Raw genomic sequence first — 19,425 nt, 5'->3', positions numbered from 1 at the left:
TTAATTAGTAAACAATATTTAACATTAATTTCCTGAACAAAAATTAAAGTTGTCCAATTTGATGAGGAAATCCGCAATTGTGTAAGGGGGAAGAACCATCACTGGACCTCAGCCATTCTCCGGAAGGAAAAATAACCATTCCTAGTGACATGTTATATATCAGTTCCAGAGATGTACATAAAAATGATGAATTTTCAAGACAAATTTTGTTCCACTACCAAGAGCAGTCTCAGCTCTGGGCTGAGCTACCATGAATCGCTTATGAGCCTGGACCGTCGTGTAGAAGAACGAAGACATGGAGCAGATGGAAAGAGGGCAATCTTTTAGACAAAAGGAATTAAAATATCTTATCTTAAGCAAAGTTCCACAGAGAAAAGTAGCACTTCAGGAACTATTTTTAAATGAAGGAAGAAATCATAGTGATGACTAGGGAATTTCCAGAGACTTGTGCTTAAGAGGAAAGTGCTACACTAAATTACATTTATGTATCTGCGTGCATGTGTGTAACAAGGGGGATGAGGAAAGGGAGCATATAGAAGTGGGGAGGTGACTTTGAGAATGAGAGAAGAAAACAAAAGAAGCAAGGATAGGGTACAAGAGATTAGGTCGCAAAGAGACCCCTAGAGGGCAATGTCCAATGTGGGGGGTGAGAGCAGGAAAAAGAAATATGAGCAGGTGGAGGTACCAGCTGTAACACTGGTTTATTATTTAGCAGCCATAACACTGTATGTGGGTAAAAGACACACTTAACACCATCTTCCTTCCTTCAAGGGATAAACTTCGTACTGTAAACGAACCCAAAATGCCTTCTATGACTCAGCCATTCACTCATTCAAGCACTATCAGGACCCCTGAAATATAAGAGTGACAAAACCAAAAAACCAAATGTCTACACTCTTGAAGCTTACACTTTATCTGGAAGAGACAGAAAAACAAACAAGTAGCTATACCATAGATGTCTGATAATAACAAGTGCTACAGAGGAAGAAGTGTCCCAGAGGCTAAGGGATTTTCTATTTTCTATCAGTTAGGGAAGGCCTGGCTGAGAAAACCTAGAGAAGTGCGGGAACAGGCCCTGGGGTATCAGAGGAAAGTGGCTCTAAGCAAAGTAAAAGCAAATGCAAGGGCCCTAAGGCAAGCCTGACCACTGTGTAGGAAACAGAAAGCAGGCTGGTGCAGCTGAAGCATGGGGGTGGGGTGGCAGGGTGGGGGGAAGCAGGGGAGGTGACATCAGAGTGCACGGACGACCTGCAGGTCCTTAGGGGCCACAGGAAGGCTTTTACTCTGGGTGAGATGGGACTCTCTGCAGGGCTTCCTACCCAAGAGGCACCAGACTTAACTCACAGTTTTAAAGTGTCACTCTGGTTTCCGTGCTAGCAGGAGGGCGAGCAGTGAGAAAGCTCCTGCAATAATCTCAATTGATACAAGGGGAGGGATGTGAAGGGATGAGATTACAAAGGTAAGCCAACAAGATTTTGCTGAAGAACTTAATGTAGATTCTAAGAGAAGAAATAAGGATGGCGCTGAAGATTCTGGCCTTGGAGGAGCTGCCATAACCAGGGCAGGGACGACTGCAGGGGGAAGAGCGCGGCTGCCAGGGAGGAGAGCTCTGGCTTCCGCTGTGGACGCGCTAGACGACAGGATGACTACTGCTCATTCGAGCAGAGACATAAATTTGGCAATTACCTATTCAAGAGGAGAGCTCAGGAGAGAGTCTCTGAAGGAGATAAAAATTTAGGAATCATCCACATACAGATGACAGCTGAAGTCATGGGATCAGATAAATGCTAGAAAAAGAGAACTACTGAGGACTAACCCTGCAGTCCTCCCACGTTAAAAGATCAGGGCGATAAGAAGGGACTGCAATGAGGAGCGAGAAGGGAAGAAGTGAAGCTGGAGAAAAACCAGCAGAGGGATTCCCCCAGAAGCCGCAAAGGGGAACTCCCTGGTACTCCAAGACTGCTACTGCTACCACTCGGTAGTAAAGATGAAAGTCCGTCCAACTGGGTTCAGAGAGAATGGACCTTAATTAGAAAAAAAGAGATAGAGGGGCACCTGGGTGGCTCAGTATTTTAAGCGCCTGCCTTCCACTCAGGTCATGATCCCAGGGTCCTGGGATCCAGCCCTGCATGAGGCTCCCTGCTCGGCGGGGAGCCTGCTTCTCCCTCTCCCTCTGCCTGCTGTTCCCCCTGCTTGTCCTCTCTCACTCTCTCCCAGATAGATAAAATCTTAAAAGAGAGACAGAACAAAAACAAAACTGGAGACAGTACACGTGGACACTTCTTTTGATGAATTTTGCTATAAAGAGAGTAAAGAAATGGGACTGCAGATGAAGGGGGAATGTCAGAACAAGGATGTTTTCTTTTTTTTTTTTTAATGAAGGTTATATACTATTTGCTAATGAGAAAAAAAATTATGGGGGGCAAGGGTGCAATTATTGAAGCCATGTACCTGAATAAACAAAAGGGAATGGGTTCTAATATATCTAAAGATAATTCCCAATGACTTGCCAGTTTCCTTTTCTTTCTGAAGCTACATTTCCAGAAACTTTCTAACTCTGAAAATAGATCTGATCTCTGCAAACTACAGCAAACTTTGGCAACTGTATCTCACATATAAATGGCTGAATGCAAGATGTGCAGCACTGACACTTCAAAAACAATGATTAGACTAAAAAGTACTAAAAAGAAAATAATATCCTTTATTTCAAGAATACATGCTATTTTGCAAAACAGATAGGCTACCTGTACTCATTTAGGGATTCCTTTTCACAGGGTGTGTATATACCCTCTAATTACTTTTTACTGATCTAGCTCAAGGTCTCCCAGAGCACAGAGTTATGCATACCTGGAGGAAGAGGAGTCAAGAAGGCTTAAAGCCCGCTAGGAGGATGATACATCTGAGAAAGTGATCTTCGAGTCCCCTCATCGTGCAGAATAAGCTAAGGTTGAGAGCAGTTCCACACACTTGCTGGGCAGGCACAGTCACCAATGAAACAGGAAGGAACGCCAGCCGAGCACCCCAGCACCACCCATCACTGAACCTGATGCGATCCAGATCCCAGATGGCACTGTACTGGCAACAAGACACGTGTATGAGAACTGAAGGCCAGGACAATTTGTCCTGCCACTGGGCTTCCTGCTGTATAAAGCCATTCTCATTTGGTTTAGTTCTATCCCTTACTTCCCTCAAAGAAAGAAACGTGTATTCTTCCCTGTGTCTGTTACTATCCTTTCATCAATCACCACCAGCCTTCTGACATCTCACATGTACACATTTTATATGATAAAGACTCTTTATCTCAATAAATGCAGTTTTTCTCACAATTATTAAAATATGTGAGTATCGCAAACATGTGATTTAACAGATAACCTTTATTCAGGACAAAATTAAATTAAAAAAAAAAACAAAATCCATTCAAAGTTGTTTTAAAGAAAAATGCTAAATAAATATTGCATTACAGAGATATATTAGAAACCATGATGGTGGTGAGGAAACAAAAAACCACTGATGTGGTGGAGAGGAAGAGCTAGAAAGGGTCACCCACATCCTAACATCACTTGATCTTAAAGTCCTCAGAAGTTTGTGTCTCAGTCTTCCTATGCTCTGTCCAAAGAGACAAAAGAACTGCTCAGAGCACTGGAACTGGTGAATGACCCATGCAGGAGGCCTGGGGCCAGGAGTAAGGCTGCAAACAAGCACTCTGCAACTGGCAGGAAGTGAGTAAGTTCCCTGGGTAGGGTCACACTCCTGAAGAGATGGGCAGCCCCAACAAGGTGATGCCAAGAGAAAGACATATACAAAAGGCTCCGGAGAATCAATTCCAACAAGGGGTTCATGGAATGAGGACACTGAGAAAAAAGTTTCACCTCAGGGGCTCTGATCTCCCCTACCTCCAGCTGGTTGCCCAGAGAGAGGCAAGAACAAAAAAATTAGGGAGCAGAGTCCAGCACTGACTACCTGGCATTTGGATGGATGGAAAAGCAGGTCTAAGGAAAGAATTACCTGAATCAAACAGAAGAGACTCTGCTCTCCAGTAACCATGGGATCTGATCCTTTGATACACAGAAAATAAGGACAGGCTAGCAAAAAAGTAAAGAAAATGATTCAAGGAACGAGGCACACAGAAATTAGCTTTAAAAAAAGTACTGAAATAGAAGGAATGTAAGAGAGAAATATGACTCAGACCCGTGACAAGTTAAATTAAGTAAAAAGACTTAAATTCCTCTAATCTGCAGATAAAACTATTTATACCCCAAGATTCCTTCAAAAAGCGGAAAAGTAAAAAGGAGGGACCACATGTCTCCAGTGTAGTGTGTGTGATAGGTGAGGCATTGCGGGAGTTCACAGAGAAGAGGAAAAACCCATGACCCCACAAAGCAGTCTCTGGGGGAGAAGGCTCTAATGTGGTCACCCCAGAGAGTCTCTGACATCACAGATGGGAAGTGGCCAGAAAGCCGCTGCTTCCAGGGTACCTTGTGTCCCATACTTTGTTACTCACTAAACCGCTTTAGGACTCTATCCAACTGAATCATTGTTCTGACTTTAGTTCACAGTGGGGTGGTTTTTTTTTTGTTTTGTTTTGTTTTGTTTTGTTTTGTTTTTTTCAGTCTGTGGAGTTCTTGAACAGTGAGAATATCCCCAGGATCTCCAGGCAGATCCCCAGGACTGTTTAATCTTCGTTTTTTTTTTTTTAATATATTTATTAATATAAAGTATCCATAAGACACTACATAAATCAAAAGAACCAGAGTGGACATCATTCCAATTTCTTTGTCAAACAGTGACCGCTTATCTGACATTAAAGCTTTTGCACATTAAAAAAAACACTGAATTATCTACAATGGTATCTCCCAGCTTGAACAATGTCGTAATTTAACCGCACATGATGTCAGACTGTTATGATTACTAACTGATAAACAGGAGTCAATACCAGAGGTCTGAAATTTGTGTGTTTTGTGCTCAAGGAAAACTAGACTTCTAAATTACAGAAGATAAGTTCTCCACTTTTTCACAAAACATTCTCAAAGTGTTTTACTCCCCCTCCCCAAAATAAAATACAAATGAGATATGTCATTGTATGTTCTTTAACATTGATTTCTGATGTATTAGAATTAGAGATGGACAGTCCTTCCTCGTGGGGGCTGTGTTGTGGAGGATATTTAGCAGCATCCCTGCCCTTTACCTACAGGATTCCGGTAGCAACACCTCTGCCCTCAAAAAAATGTTTCTAGACATTACCAAGCATCTTCTGGTGGGAGATGAAACCCATCCAGTTGAGAACTACTGCTACAGATTAAAAGACTTACAACATATGAACTAATCACAGTGTGTAGACTATTTGGATCTTGATTCAAGGAGCAGAAAAAGTAATGACATTTTGAGACATTTGGAAATTTGAACAATATTTCATGATTTTAAGGAATTGGCAATTACTTTTGATTGTGGTAATAATATTTTTCTAAAAGAGGCCTTATCTTACAGACATATGTGCTGAAATATGCAAATATGCAGAAATATAATGATATTGTCACAAATTTGCTTCAAAATAACTAACTGTGGGGTTGCCTGGCCAGCTCAGTCAGTAGAGCATGCAACTCTTGATCTCAGAGTTCTAAGTTCAAGCCCCACGTTGACTGTAGAGATCTCTTTAAAAATTAAAAATCTCAAAAAACCAAAAACTAAATACAATAGAAGGAGGAGGGTCAACTGAAGCTAGACTGCTCATGAATCAACAATCACTGAAGCAAAGTGATGGTTAACCTGGGAGTACATTATACTATTCAGTCTACTTTTGTGTATGTTTAAAATTTTCTCAGAAAAACATTAAAATTAAAGTCAAAACCATCATGGTAGCTAGCAGTACTCAGCTGAATGACAAACCAAACCAGTAATTCAATCTTGATAACAATCAACCGATTCCCACTAACCATGAATACTTGTTCCTATACACACAGAGGCACCCAAGCTAATCTACTAAAAGAAAAAAATCCTCATTTTTTTATAAAACAAATTAAAAGAAATAAACTCCCAGGATACCTCAAACCCTTGGGGTTCACAAAACACAGGTTAGAAAATGCTGCTTTAGAAAAATTCCTGGATCATTAAAGATTCCTATTATATTTACATACATATATATACACATTACTTGCTCAGTGTTTTTTTTTTTTAAGATTTTATTTATTTATTCATGACACACACACACAGAGGCAGAGACACAGGCAGAGGGAGGAGAAGCAGGCTCCATGCAAGGAGCCCGATGCGGGACTCGATCCTGGGACCCCAGGATCACACCCTGAGCCAAAAGTGGACGCTCAACCACTGAGCCACCCAGGCATCCCTTGCTCTGTGTTTATGTGTTCCTCTATGTCAGTTCTATTTGTCAATTTTTTACACTAAAAATGACCAAAAGTAGCATTATTTTTTTAATTTATTTATTTATTAAAGATTTTATTTATTTGAGAGAGTGTGCAGGTGGGAGATGGGGGCAGATGGAGAGAGAGAGAAGCCGACTCTCCCCTGAGCTGGACTCAGGGCTCAATCCTGGGATCAAGACCTGAGCAGTCGTTTAACCAACTGAGCCACCCAGGTTCCTCAAGCAGTGGCCATTTTAAAATTTTGATACAGAATAACATTTTTAAACTTAGACACAAAGCATCACCAGAATACAACTTAAATATCCAAGTGAAGCATGTAGTGAAAAATATTTTTACCTGAGGCTGTTCACAGCAGCTATCTCCACCACTATTTAATACTGTAAGGGATATAAGCCTGTGAAATTAAATGTAAGAGAATTCTTGGGTATTAAGTGTAAGAGAATTCATTTAGAGGCAGAATTGGAAAAAAAAAATAGAGGCAGAATTGGTAAGGAAGCAAAGAAACCTATTTGCATATGATAGGAACCTCCAGTGAACTGATGATACAGCTAACACTAACAATTCTTTTGGTAAAATAGCAGAAAAGTAAAGTAACAATGAAAAGTCAAATCGTCATATATACGACCAATAACCAATTAGCAAGCAAATAATAGAGAAAAGCTCATTTATAATAGTAACAAAGAAAACAATATATAGGAATAAACTAACACATTTGCAAAATCTATAGAAAAAATTTTAACATATCTGAAAGTCACTAGATTTAAATAAAGAGGCATCCCTGTTCTTGGATAAAGACTCAACATCACAGAAAGTCAATTTTCCCTAAATTAATCTAGAAATTCAATTTAATACCAATAAAATATTGAGAAGCTTTTTTTAAAAGTTTTAATTTTGGGATCCCTGGGTGGCGCAGCGGTTTAGTGCCTGCCTTTGGCCTAGGGCGCGATCCTGGAGACCCGGGATCGAATCCCACGTGGGGCTCCCAGTGCATGGAGCCTGCTTCTCCCTCTGCCTATGTCTCTGCCTCTCTCTCTCTCTGTGTGACTATCATAAATAAATAAAAATTTTTTTTTAAGTTTTAATTTTAATTCCAGTTAGTTAACATACAATGTTATAGTAGTTTCAGGTGTACAACGCAGTAATTCAACACTTCCATAAATCACCCTGTGCTCACCGGGACAAGTGCCCTCACCTATTTCATCCATTCCCCGACCCTCCCTCCCCTCTGGGATTGTTCTCTATAATTAAGAGTCTATTTCTGGCTTTAAAATATCAACAAGCTTTTAAAAATTTTTTTAGTCAATTGAGACAGAAGATGCAAGCACGGGAGCGGGGAGAGGGGCAGAGGATAAGGCAGAGGGAGAAAATCTCAAGGAGACTCCACACTGAGCTCAGAGCTCTACTGAGGGCTCAATCCCACGACCCTGAGATAATGACCTGACCTGAAACCAAGAGTCCAACGCTCAATCGAGCCACCCAGGTACCCCAAGATATCAACAAGCTTTTAATGAAATTAGGCAAGTTGCTACTATTTTTTCATATGGAAAAATAAACCCGCAAGAACAGCCAGAAAAACACTGAAAATAACAGACTACAAGGTTGAGACTTTCAAGTTTTACCAGACTTCAAAACATACAATAAAAGCCTCCATAATTAAAAGTGTGGTAGTGATACAAGAGTAAATAAACAGATCAGTGGAAAAGAACAGAAAGTGCAGAAACTGATCCAAGTATAGAGAATTTCAGCTATGACAAAGGTGGCATGTCAAATTACTGGGGTAAATATGAGTTAAAAAAAAAAGATTTATTTATTTGAGAGAGCAAGCAAGCTAGAGCAAGGCACACATAGGCAGGGGAAGAGCCAGAGAGAGAAGGGGAGGAGGAGGAGAGGGACAGGGGAGAAAATCCCAAGCAGAATCCACCCGTAGCACAGAGTCCAAGGCCAGGCTCCATCCTAGGATCCTGAAATTATGGCCTGAGCTGAAATCGAGTCAGATGCTCAACCAGCTGAGCCGCTAAATATGAGCTTTGTAATAAATAGTGCTGGGACAGTCAGGAAAATTTATTTAGGAAAAAAATTAAATTACATCCCTATTTGATACCATACACAAGAATAAATTCCAAATGGATTAGGGATCTAGATGTAAAAGAAAAAAAAAGAGAAAGAAAAGAAAGAAAAGAAAAGAAAAGAAAAGAAAAGAAAAAAGAAAAGAAAAAAGAAAAACAGAACCATACAAGTTCTAAAAGAAAATACAAGTAAAAATCCTCTTTAACCTTGGGGTAGAGAAAAGCTTGCTAATCATGACTCAAAATCCAGAGCCAATAAAAGATTGATAGATAGGACTACATAAATATGTTTTAATTTGCATGGCAAAGAAAAAAAAAAATCACCAAGACAAAACGGAAAAAAAAAAAAAAAAACAACTACAAACTTGGAGAGAATATTTATATATGGCATAAAGGCCCAGTAGCCCTAATGTAAAGAACTCCAGGAGAGCTCTTTAAAAAAGAATCAGAAAAAATAATAATAAATAAATAAATAAATAAATAAATAAATAAATAAATAAAATTAAAAAATAAGAAAAAGTTATAAACAGATTTTTTTAAAAAAGAAAGAAAATGGCTCTCAAATATATGAAATGTTCAAACTCACTTGTAATTAGAAAAATGCAGATTAAAACATAAAATATTTTTCACCTATCAGATTGGCAAAGATTAAAAGATAAGAAAACAGTCTGATAGCAAGAATATGGGGAAAAACATGCATCCGTACCCTGTTGGTGTAAATGCAAACTGGTCCAAGCATTCTGGAGGGAAATCTGATAATCTTAACAAAACAACAGATGCACTTATCTTTCGACCAAGTAATCCCACTTCTAGGAATCTAACCTGAATACACCTCCAACAATATGAAAATACACATACACAAGGTTGTACTTTTTTAGTAGTTATCTGCAATTGCAAAATATTATAAACAACCTAAATGCCCATACACAAGAGAATGGATGAATAAAATAGAGAACGTACACATGAAGGAGTATTATACAGCTATTAAAAAGAATAAGGAAGAGCTCTATGAGCTGACATGAAATGTTTTCCTGTATATATTATTGGGGGGGGGGAGCAAATAAGAGTACTTATCAGAAGCTACCCTTTTGTAAAGGAAGTAGATTAAAGAAAATACACATTTATCTGCCCATCTGTGGGAAAAGAAACAAAAACTCCACACTGAATAAACCAGAAACTAAAGAGAAGTGGGTGGCAAAGGGATGGAAAGGCACTGGAGAGATGAAGAGGGTATGACACTTCTTCATATACCTTTTCATATATAACCCTAACTACTTAGAACCCTGGTATTATTTTACATACTCTACATATAAACCAATAATTAAAACTAATCAGGATGTAGGAGGAATCCAAAATGCAACAAATAAACCAAACATTATTACAAATAAGTGATATAATACCCTAAACTGGGGAAGAAAAGAACAGAACCTAGGTTAAGTGTGGAAAAAGTGTCTTACTAGCTGTTATAGCTATCTGAAAATTATAGGCTAGATATTACCGATATTTATTAGATATAGTAAGGCTAAAGATATTATAGATATAAGGCTAAAAACAAAAAGAACCATAAAGAAATACTGTAATTTAGTTAAAAATTTATTACAAGGGTATGAGTTAGCAATTCTAGAACTACTTTATGTATACACTAGGATGGAACAAAACATAACTCTATTGTAGATAATTAGAGCTAAATTTCTCAGTGTTGGACAAAACAGTTACAAGTAAGGAAAGGGGGAAGGCTAAAATGAACCATGTGGTATTGGATTAGAATCAAAGTCATCACTAGAAAACTCTTAAGTTTTAAAACATACAAGTATATAGAACAGAAACAAAGATGTGTCTGCAGAGTAAATTTCTTAGCTCTGTCCACAGAAAACGCCTGCAGCAATGAACCCTCTAATGCCAGGCCTCGGTTTCTAAAAACCATTCTCCAATAAAAGGAACCAGAGCTCACAGAAACACATACTAAAATCATCCAGGTTACCATTAAATCATACTTTAATTAATGGGAAAAATTATAGTGTTAATATTAGTGGAAAAGTAAGTAAACAATTACTATATTAATAAAACATCACTTCCAAAAAGAATCAGAAACTTGGTAGCAGCTGCAAGATCACCACTGGCCAACTGCTCAAAACCTGTGCAAATTATTGTGGAGTTGAATTGCTCAAACCAACCAGTTTGCTTTATAATCAAATTCCCCTACACCTGTTCCATTATTCTTAAGCTCCCACTTCAGATCATCAAATATAAAGGCATTCTTTCCCCTTGGATATTCAGTAAACTCAATTTCATACGTAAGAACACAGGATAGGAGAGCATACCAAGCAGAAATCTGCCCCAAACTGAAGTTAAAAATTTTAAAAAAGCTTGATGAGAGAACTATATGTCACTGCTTCCAAGCAGCTTGAGATAAGACTCCTACATCAAATCAAATTTTGTTCAAATAACAAGATCCAGTAAGATCCATATGTCTATATATATATACACACATACACATATATGTGTATGTGTGTATATATATATCTATAAAATACACATATACTTGTATTAAGTGAAACACATGAAAATAATACTCCTATTTTTTCTTATGATAAACTGTTACTAAAAAAAAAAAAGATATCGAGAGGCACCTGGGTGGCTCAATTGGTTTTGGCTCACGTCATGATCCCAGGGTCCTGGGATGGACCCTTGCATTGGGTTCCCTGCTCAGCGGGGAGCCTCCTTCTCCCTGTCCCTCTGTCACTCCCCTGCCTTACGCTCTCTCGCTGTCAAATAAATAAAATCTTAAAAAAAAAAAGATACTAAGAAATTCTAGTCCTGTTCTGTTACAGGAAGATATATGTTCACCTAGTAAGTTTATGTCGTAACACTAAAAGTAATTTCATCATTACAAGGAAATGTATATAAAATCAATTTTAAAAATATTTTAACCCTAATTTAAAAAATAAAAATACATTCCAATAAGAAATCCATTGGAACAAATCTGAAAACAGAGTTAAATTATAAAACTTCTCAAATATTTTATAAATACTGTTCCCAAAGCAGTTATGACCATTTTTAACATATTCACGCTAGACAATAACCTAATACAGAACAAAAACAAAAGTATATTGGTTCTAGATGTACCATTCTCTCTGGAACCCTGCTGCATCTGTTCCACCTATGCCCCTTCACACCCCAGGATAAAGACAGACAAGGGAGAAGAAAGCCAGTACCACCTACTACTGGTCGAGAGAGTGAGCTCAGGAGTCAGCGACCTGAATGAAGTCAGATCGGCTAGCTCTATATGACCTTCTAGCTCTGTAACCCTGGGAGAGTTACTGACCTCTCTAACCCTCAGATCCCATCTGCAAAATAAGGACAATAATAACACTTACCCAGCAAGGTTAAGAAATAGAAGTTGAGAAATAGATGAGCTAATTAATACATCTAACACAATCAGAACAGTACCTCACACTTGGTGAGTAAGTGTCTGTGTGAATTCCAGGACTCTAGAGTGACTACCTCAGAAACTGCTACCCAACAGCACTATTCAGATAAAATGTTTCCATTCTCATAAAGTAAGCTCCTCATTCATTCAAGCCTCAGAAATAAAAATTATTACACATTTGAAAATTACCAAAACGGACTCCAACTTTTAAAATCATCTCTCACCTGGATGATTACAATAGCCTTTTTCCTGGTTGGCCTATCACCTTTGCCTCCCCCCAGTCTATTCTCCACACAGAAGCCAGAGTGAACCTTTTAAAGGTTACAAATCATTTACTCTTCTACTCAAAATACATCCATCATTTGCTCTGAGTAAAATCCAAAATATCTTGTGTTCAAATGCCTCCTTCTGAAGGCCTTCCATAACCTCGCCATTTAAATAGTAGTGGCCTTCTACTATCCCCCGGGGCCCTTCTTTTCTCCTAACTCAATTTCCTTCTCTTTTTGTCATATATATTTCTCTCTCTTCCCCCACTAGAATATAAGTTACAAGAGAGCAAAGACTGTTTGGTTCATTGCTATATTCCTAGCACCAAGAACAGCGCCACACATACTGCAAACTCTGGGCCAAAGCCAACATTATACTTAACAGTAAAACACAAGGGGCAATCCCATTAAAGACAGGGACAAGACAGAGCCAAGAAACAAAGTCACAAAATAACACGTCAGCTGCCAAAATGGTAAATTATTAATTTTTCTTTTTTAGCGTTGAAGTACCCTTCAACCATTACAATCATTTTTTAAGATCTCCAGCACATATATATGTCAGGGAATTTTTACATCTGCATACACGTATGTGACCACCACCCAAGATTAAGATCTAGAACACTTCCTGCACTTCAGAAGCTCCCTTGATAGGGCCTCCTTGGTAAACACCCTTCCAGAGGTAAGCATCAGTCTGACTCCACTCACCCAAGTAGGCCTGCACCTGAACTTCATATAAGGAGACTCCAACAGCATTCACTGTTATGCCTGACTCCTTTTGTTTAGCCTGTGTCTGTGACATTTGCCGGTGTTGTGACATGTTTCCGTCTGGCATTCTTTTTTTAATCACCGGGTAGCATTCTATCTTATGATATACCACATTTTATCCCATCTACTGCCGATGACATTTACACTGTTCCAGTTAAGGGATAATATGAATAGCACTGCTATGAACAATCTTGGGTATGTCTTTTGGTGGAAATAAATGTTCACTATCTGCAGACTGGCAAAGCGTTTCGCTGGTTTTTTGGGGGGGAGGGTTTAATAACACCTTAAGGTCGGGGATGATGCAGGGAACTAGAAGTGAGCACTGCTGGTGAGAGTGTAAAGTGGAAGAACCTTTCTGGAGGACAATCTGGCAATAGGTACCAGAAGCTTGAAATTATCTGTGCCCTGAGACCAATAATTCTACTTCAAGGGAATTTCTTATTGAGTACTCACAAGTGCTAGATCTTCTAAGTGTTTTACATGTATTAATTCACGTGATTTATTCTGAGGAAATAATAGAGATGCTCACAATGGTTTAGAAGGATGTCAACCATCCATCACTAGGAATTACAAGAAGTAATAGCTTAATACCTTTTACAACATAAAAAACTAACAAAAGGGGAATGATTTTAAAACACACTTCCATGAAATTAATTATGCAACCAATGAAAACGTTTTCAAACAATATTAAAGACACAAGAAGACGTATATGTTAATAAGAGAACCTAGGTTTTAACAGTGGAATGCACAAAATGAATTCCAGTTTTTTTGAAATATATGCACATACCTTAAATGTTAAAACACTGATAACCCCTGGAAGACAAGGGTACTTTCATATTCTTAATACTTTTCTGTACTTCTCATTTTTTCTATGTTAATTTTGTCAATCAAAGAGAATACGTGACTAAAAAAGACTAATAAAGGTTTTTACATTCAAATGGGGAGACAGAAGACACTAATACACAATTTAATGAAGGCAGTATAGGACGATATTAAGAGTACTAAAGAAAGACCTCTAGCCTAGAGATTAGGGGGTGGGATATTATCAGGAAAGATCTCCATTGTCTTACTTCCACCAAGGGTCCAGAGAGGAAGAACTCCATGTCTAGGAAGTAACCTTCCCAGGAAAATCCTGTTAATTCCTTAGCTCACTGTCCTTAGGATATCAATTACACATTGTACCCTGGCAAGTATTCTTTTCCCCTCCCACTTAGAAAAAAGCCTTAGGGGACCTAGGGGATAGGAATTCTGAACACCAAGGAAGCAGTAGTTCAACACCCTCAAACTCGGAGGAAGCCAGTCCTATTCAATCTGGCTGAAAAGTGTCAAGGAAGAGCCCCTCTTTCCCTGTCAGGCTAAATGAAGACAAAAACTTTTCAGATTTCCAGATGTCTGAAACTCCAGACAGAATAAACTCAAATGTATACCAAAACTCACTGATTCCTTGAGTTTGAAAAAAATTCTTCTACTTGAAGTAATAAAATCATCAACAAACTGTCCTGGTAATTAATGGTAATTCTCTGTTATCAGCACTCCTATTCCCCCTTCCTCTTCTGCAGTTGGACCCCCTCCCTAACCTCCCCCCAAACCAAAGAAAAGAGGAGCATGGACATGAGTAACTGTACCTTAGTACTTTAGGGGCCAAGTCTCACTTAAGCAAATGATATTTGTTTAAAAATTAATACATGAGGAACATTTTGATGTGTTCCATTTGTTAAGCAATTGCCTATTTTACGGTACAATAAACATTATTTTCTCTAACATTACCCAAATGACCCATACTTCCTTAAGAAACTTGCTAAGAAGATAACTGTCTTTGCATGACAGGGCATTATTACTAAATTTTCTAACTGTTCACATCTGAACCACATTAAACTCTCAAGGACCACTGGTCAAAAAAACACACATTTCAGAGTCACTTGCACAGATATGAAGTCACACAAATTTATGGGATAAAGTAGAGCCGATTTGTTTTGGCCTCAGTCTTCCTCCTCCTTACATGCCCTCTTTATTTTCCCCTCAAACTTCTTCTGTTTCCAAATTTATACTTGCATGTCATTACGAAATTTTTCATAAACCACCTGCAGCTCTCCATGGTTATAGTGTTAAATCACCTTAAATTAAGGTAAATAAAACTCTAGTTTACAATTTATTAACATATTGCATTTCTACATTGCACAACAGAACAAGTTTCCTAGGCAGCTAAAATAGTTCTTTGGGGAAAAGAAAAAGTAAGTATTTACATAATCACCAGGGATTCTGGTTTTATCCTATATGTAACCTAGATTTTTGGATAATCTACTCCAGTTGCCTAGGGTATGTTATGGGAAGAGAGGATATAGAAATAGAACTGCCAAGATGTGATATGTTCAAATTTCAGTTTTACATGTCATCAAAATACGGGGGGGGGGGGGGGAGGGAATCGATCTGGAGTAATAAAAAAAGAATTTTAGATAACTTATTCTTAATTACAGGTTGACAAAGTTGTTATAATTATTCCCCAAGCTGAGACCCAGACTGTGAAAGATTACCTGATAGACAAAATTAGGACGCTGTCCTCTTTTTACAGTGACAATTTTAGGGATGGTTGGTTTTTTTTTTTTTTTTTTTCCTTTCACTGTTGTTGCTGTCAAGGGCTGTGCAACCTGATTCAATAAAACTCCTCGAAGATGAAGCAGAAGTAAACGTACCTAGCACTAAAGCCTGAAAAGAACGCTGTAATGTAAGCGGTTTTCTCTCCCAGGGCCAGTAGAGGGAGACTCAGACATCTGGCCTGGTCGCGTAGTGTTTCTGTAAAATTGGGGAGGGGAGGGGAGGGGAGGGGAGGGGGGAGCGGAGGCTGTATTTAAATGTCCTGCTGTCAATCAAAGGACACTTCCTACAATCACAGTCACCATATCTGCTATTAGCCCCGAGCGGACTCTCGTCCACCGACGACCCCACGCGGTGCCCGCGTAACCTGCTTCACCCAAAGGTGACCGCGGGCTTTGCCACGACACCCAAATAAGGACTTTGGGAGCCCAGCCCCAACTAGTTTCTTTGTTTAAATGCCTGCGAATCCCTCCCACGCCGGAGTCAAGAGGCTGTGGCGCCGCCCTTTATTAGCCTCACACTTTGATTACAAAACACACGAGTCGACGGCTCGGCGGCGGAGGCGGCCCCGAGCTCTCACAAACGTCAAACCCCAAACGCCGGCGGCCGCGGGGGCGGGGGCGGAGGCGGAGGGCGACGCTCGCCGCCCCCGCCCGGGCCCGCGGTGCCCGCCCCCGCCGCAGAGTTGGCCCGCGCCCCCCCGCGCCCCCCCGCGCCCCCGCGCCCCCCGGCCGCCCCGCCGCCGCCGGCCCCCCGGCGACGGGAGATTTCACTCTTTGTAAAGTTTGAGCCGCGCCGCGGGGGCGACGCGGGGGGCTGGGGACCAGCGGCGGGGCGGTGTCCTCCCCCCTCTCCCCCCCTCTCCCCCCCCCGCCGGGGCCTGCCGCCCACGCCCCCCGCCCCAGCCCCGCCAGCACCGGGGCGCCGGGGGCCGGGTCCGAGCCGACCGCGCGCCCGCCCGCCCGCCCGGGACCCCCGGCCCCAAACTTCCCAGTGGCATCCTGAAGTCCCCGAGCGCGCCTCATCTGTTGCTCTGTTTACTCCTCCGGGCCCCGCCGGCTGGCGCTGCCGACGCCCCCGTCCCGGCGCCCCGCGGCCGCGGAAGTTTGATGAAGACCGGGGACGGGGGCGCGACCGGGACCGCGGCGGGGGAGGGGGCGACGGCGATTCCCGGAGCCCCCGAGCCGGGGCGAGCCGCCCGCCGCCCGCCGCCCGGAAGGAAGGAAGGAAGGAAGGAAGGAAGGAAGGCGCTGCGGCCGGCCGGGCAGGGCGACCCGCCGGGCGGCGACTCCGGGCCGGAGCCCCGGGCGGCCGGGCGGCCGGGCGGCGGGCGGCGGCCGGGCTGCGGGCGCGGCGAGGGGCGGCGGGCCTCCGCCGGCGCCTGCCCCGGCCGCGTCCCCTCGCCCCGGTCCCCGCCTGCCAACTTCTCGGCCGGCCCCCTTTGTTCCCGTGTGTTGTGGCGACTCTTCTCCCGGCCGGGCGAGCCCCCCGGCGCCCCTCCGCCCGCCCGGGGCCCCGCGCGCCCCGCTGCCCGGGCCGGGGGCTCGGCGCCTGGCGCGGCGCGGCGGCCGGGCGGGCGGAGGGGGGCGCGGGCGGCCGGCGGCGGCGGCGGCGGCGGCGGCGGCGGGGCTGGAGGGGGTTTATTTACCTGCCGTGGAACCAGTCCTTGCAGATATCGCACTCGATCATGAAGCGGTTCACGTCGTACGGCTGCCGGCACACACAGTACACCGGCGGGGGCGGCGGGGGCGCCGAGGCCCGGCCCGGAGCCGCCACCGACACGGCTGCCGCGGCGGCTCCAGCTGCTGCTCCCGCGGCCACCGCCGCCGCCGCTCCGGCCATCTTTAAAAAACACACACACGCTCGCTCGCTGCTCCGCTCGCCGACTGGAGCGAGCGCAGCCGCCAGCCAGCGCCGCCTCCTGCAGCAGCCGGAGCAGCAGCCGCGGCGGCGGCGGCGGCGGCGGCGGCGGCGCGGCGGCGCGGCGGCGGCGGTGGCGGCGGCGGCGGCGGCGGCGGCGCCTCAGTGCGCGCGCGCGAGGTCGCGGCCGGGGCCGGAGGGGGGGCGCGCGCACGACGCGCGAGGCTGCGGCCCGGCTCCTTCCGGCGCTCCGCGCGGGGCCGTGCGTCTCGCGCACGTCGTCCCGCCGCCGGCGCGCGCGCCCCGCTCCCCTCGCGTCGGCCGGGCGGGGGGACCCGCTGAAGGGCACGCGGGGCGGGGGAGGCGGAGGCGGGCCGAGGCTCCCTGAGGACACGCGCGGCGGCGCGGGGAGCGCGGCGCGGGGAGCGCGGCTCCGGGAGGGGCCCGGCGGGAGCGTGCGGGGAGCGGGCTCCGGCGTTTGTGAGCCGCCGCCGAGGCCGGGGAAGTTCCTGCGCAGTGGAGAGCGGCTCGCGCTGCGCCTGTGCCCTGAGGGGGAAGGCGAGAAGTTAGAGCCGCGCCGGGCGCCTCCCGAGGGCCCGGAGCGTGCCGGGGAGGCCCGCGGACGGACGAAGACGTCCCACCCCGGTTCCCACCGGCTCGCCGCGGGGAGGTCGTGTCGACGGAGCCGCCGGTTCCCGGGACGGACTCCCTGACGCCCGCCAGCCGAGAGGGGCCCGAGCGGCGCGCGGTTGGTGCAGGGAGGACCCGGCGCGTCGTGAACGGCACGACTCGACTCGGATGCCGACGCTCTCGACTCCCAAGTTGGGAAGAAAGGGGCAAAATTCTAAACGGCAGGGAGACCTCGGAAAAGGAATACTACAAAAGCTGGATAATACGGCATAGTAGGCCATTAATAAATATTTTTGAATGAAGGGTGAGATTGATCAGAATAAGAACGGCTAACGGGGATGCCTTGGAGTCAGAACTACGCGAACCGGAAGGCATGTGAAGGATGAATTTCACAAGCATTTCTGTTCCCGGGGGAAAAGCCCTGGTGAGCTCCCATCTCACCCAGCCCCAGGCAGAGAATCGCTGATCTAACCTCTTTTTAATCCTGGAGGAAAGCGAGGAACTTGCCTGAAGTCTCACAGATAGGAGCTGGAGCTAAACTTTGATGATGCACCCAATCCTTCTCCTTACCTGGTACATCTTTTGCGGGAAGAAACACCTGGAAATCAGAGTTGACCACGAAGTGAATATGTTTGGACATACTTCTACTGGAGAAAAAGGAAAAGTTACTCTAATGTTGGCATCATGTTTAGAGGCATCATAAATTGGTGGAGTGGAAAGCCCTGCGTTCAGACCCTGCTTTATACAAGCCGTGCAGCCGTGGGCAATCACTCCGTTTCTCTTGAACTAGATCGTTGGAGATCTGTTCAAGGAAAAATTATGGATAATAATACCTCCTTAACTACCTCACAGAGGTTTTATAACAAGCAAAAGAGAGGACGTATTTTTAAACGTACATTGTAGACGATGTGTGTTGGGGGACAGCACAGCAAGTGTGTAACGGAAGGGAAGGCAGCCTCCAAAGCCGTCATGTTGGACTTGGGGTGAAAGGGGCATCCACACAGGGAAGTGGCCTGGTATAGAGTGCTCTCCTCACCTTGCTGGAGGGGCCATCTGGCCTTAGGAAGTCAGTAGGGGAAGATGAGAAGGGTAGCCAAGCAGAGGAGGGGCCAATATCAGTGGTGGGAGGTAGGTTATGTTCAAGAGTATTGATCCAATATGTAAGGGAAATGAGAATCAAATTTCTTACTGTTGAGGAAGAGAGGTACAATAGAAAGAAGACTAGAATGACCTTTTCGGTAGTGGACTGATAATGGAGGTTATCAATATTAATATAGGTGTATAAGTACATATATACTCTGTACACTGAGAGAGTCTGGGAGTAGTCACAAAACTGAACAATGAGTACATCTAGCCCAGATCTTGGCTTCTCAATACCATTCTCCTCAGTTTTCTTCTTTGGCAAAATGGCTGATTTCAGAACTTGGAGAAGTACGGGA

At 43.9% G+C, this 19,425-nt stretch overlaps 1 protein-coding gene across 1 annotated transcript in view; it reads right to left on the bottom strand.

Annotated features, from left to right (window-relative positions):
• KDM7A (lysine demethylase 7A) overlaps positions 1 to 17,441 on the bottom strand; it is an 81,698-nt gene extending 64,257 nt beyond the window's left edge. The window contains exon 1 of the mRNA XM_025433889.3: positions 17,145 to 17,441. Coding sequence (XP_025289674.3) covers positions 17,145 to 17,338 — 194 coding nt within the window. The 5' untranslated portion in view covers positions 17,339 to 17,441. The remainder of the gene's footprint in view (positions 1 to 17,144) is intronic.
• Between the last annotated feature and the right edge of the window lie 1,984 nt (positions 17,442 to 19,425).

Source organism: Canis lupus, chromosome 16 (genome assembly GCF_003254725.2).
Source record: "Canis lupus dingo isolate Sandy chromosome 16, ASM325472v2, whole genome shotgun sequence".
NCBI classification, from domain to species: Eukaryota; Metazoa; Chordata; class Mammalia; order Carnivora; family Canidae; genus Canis; species Canis lupus.
The sequence above is the reverse complement of the archived record's forward strand: the minus strand, read 5'-3'. Positions and strand labels throughout refer to the sequence as shown.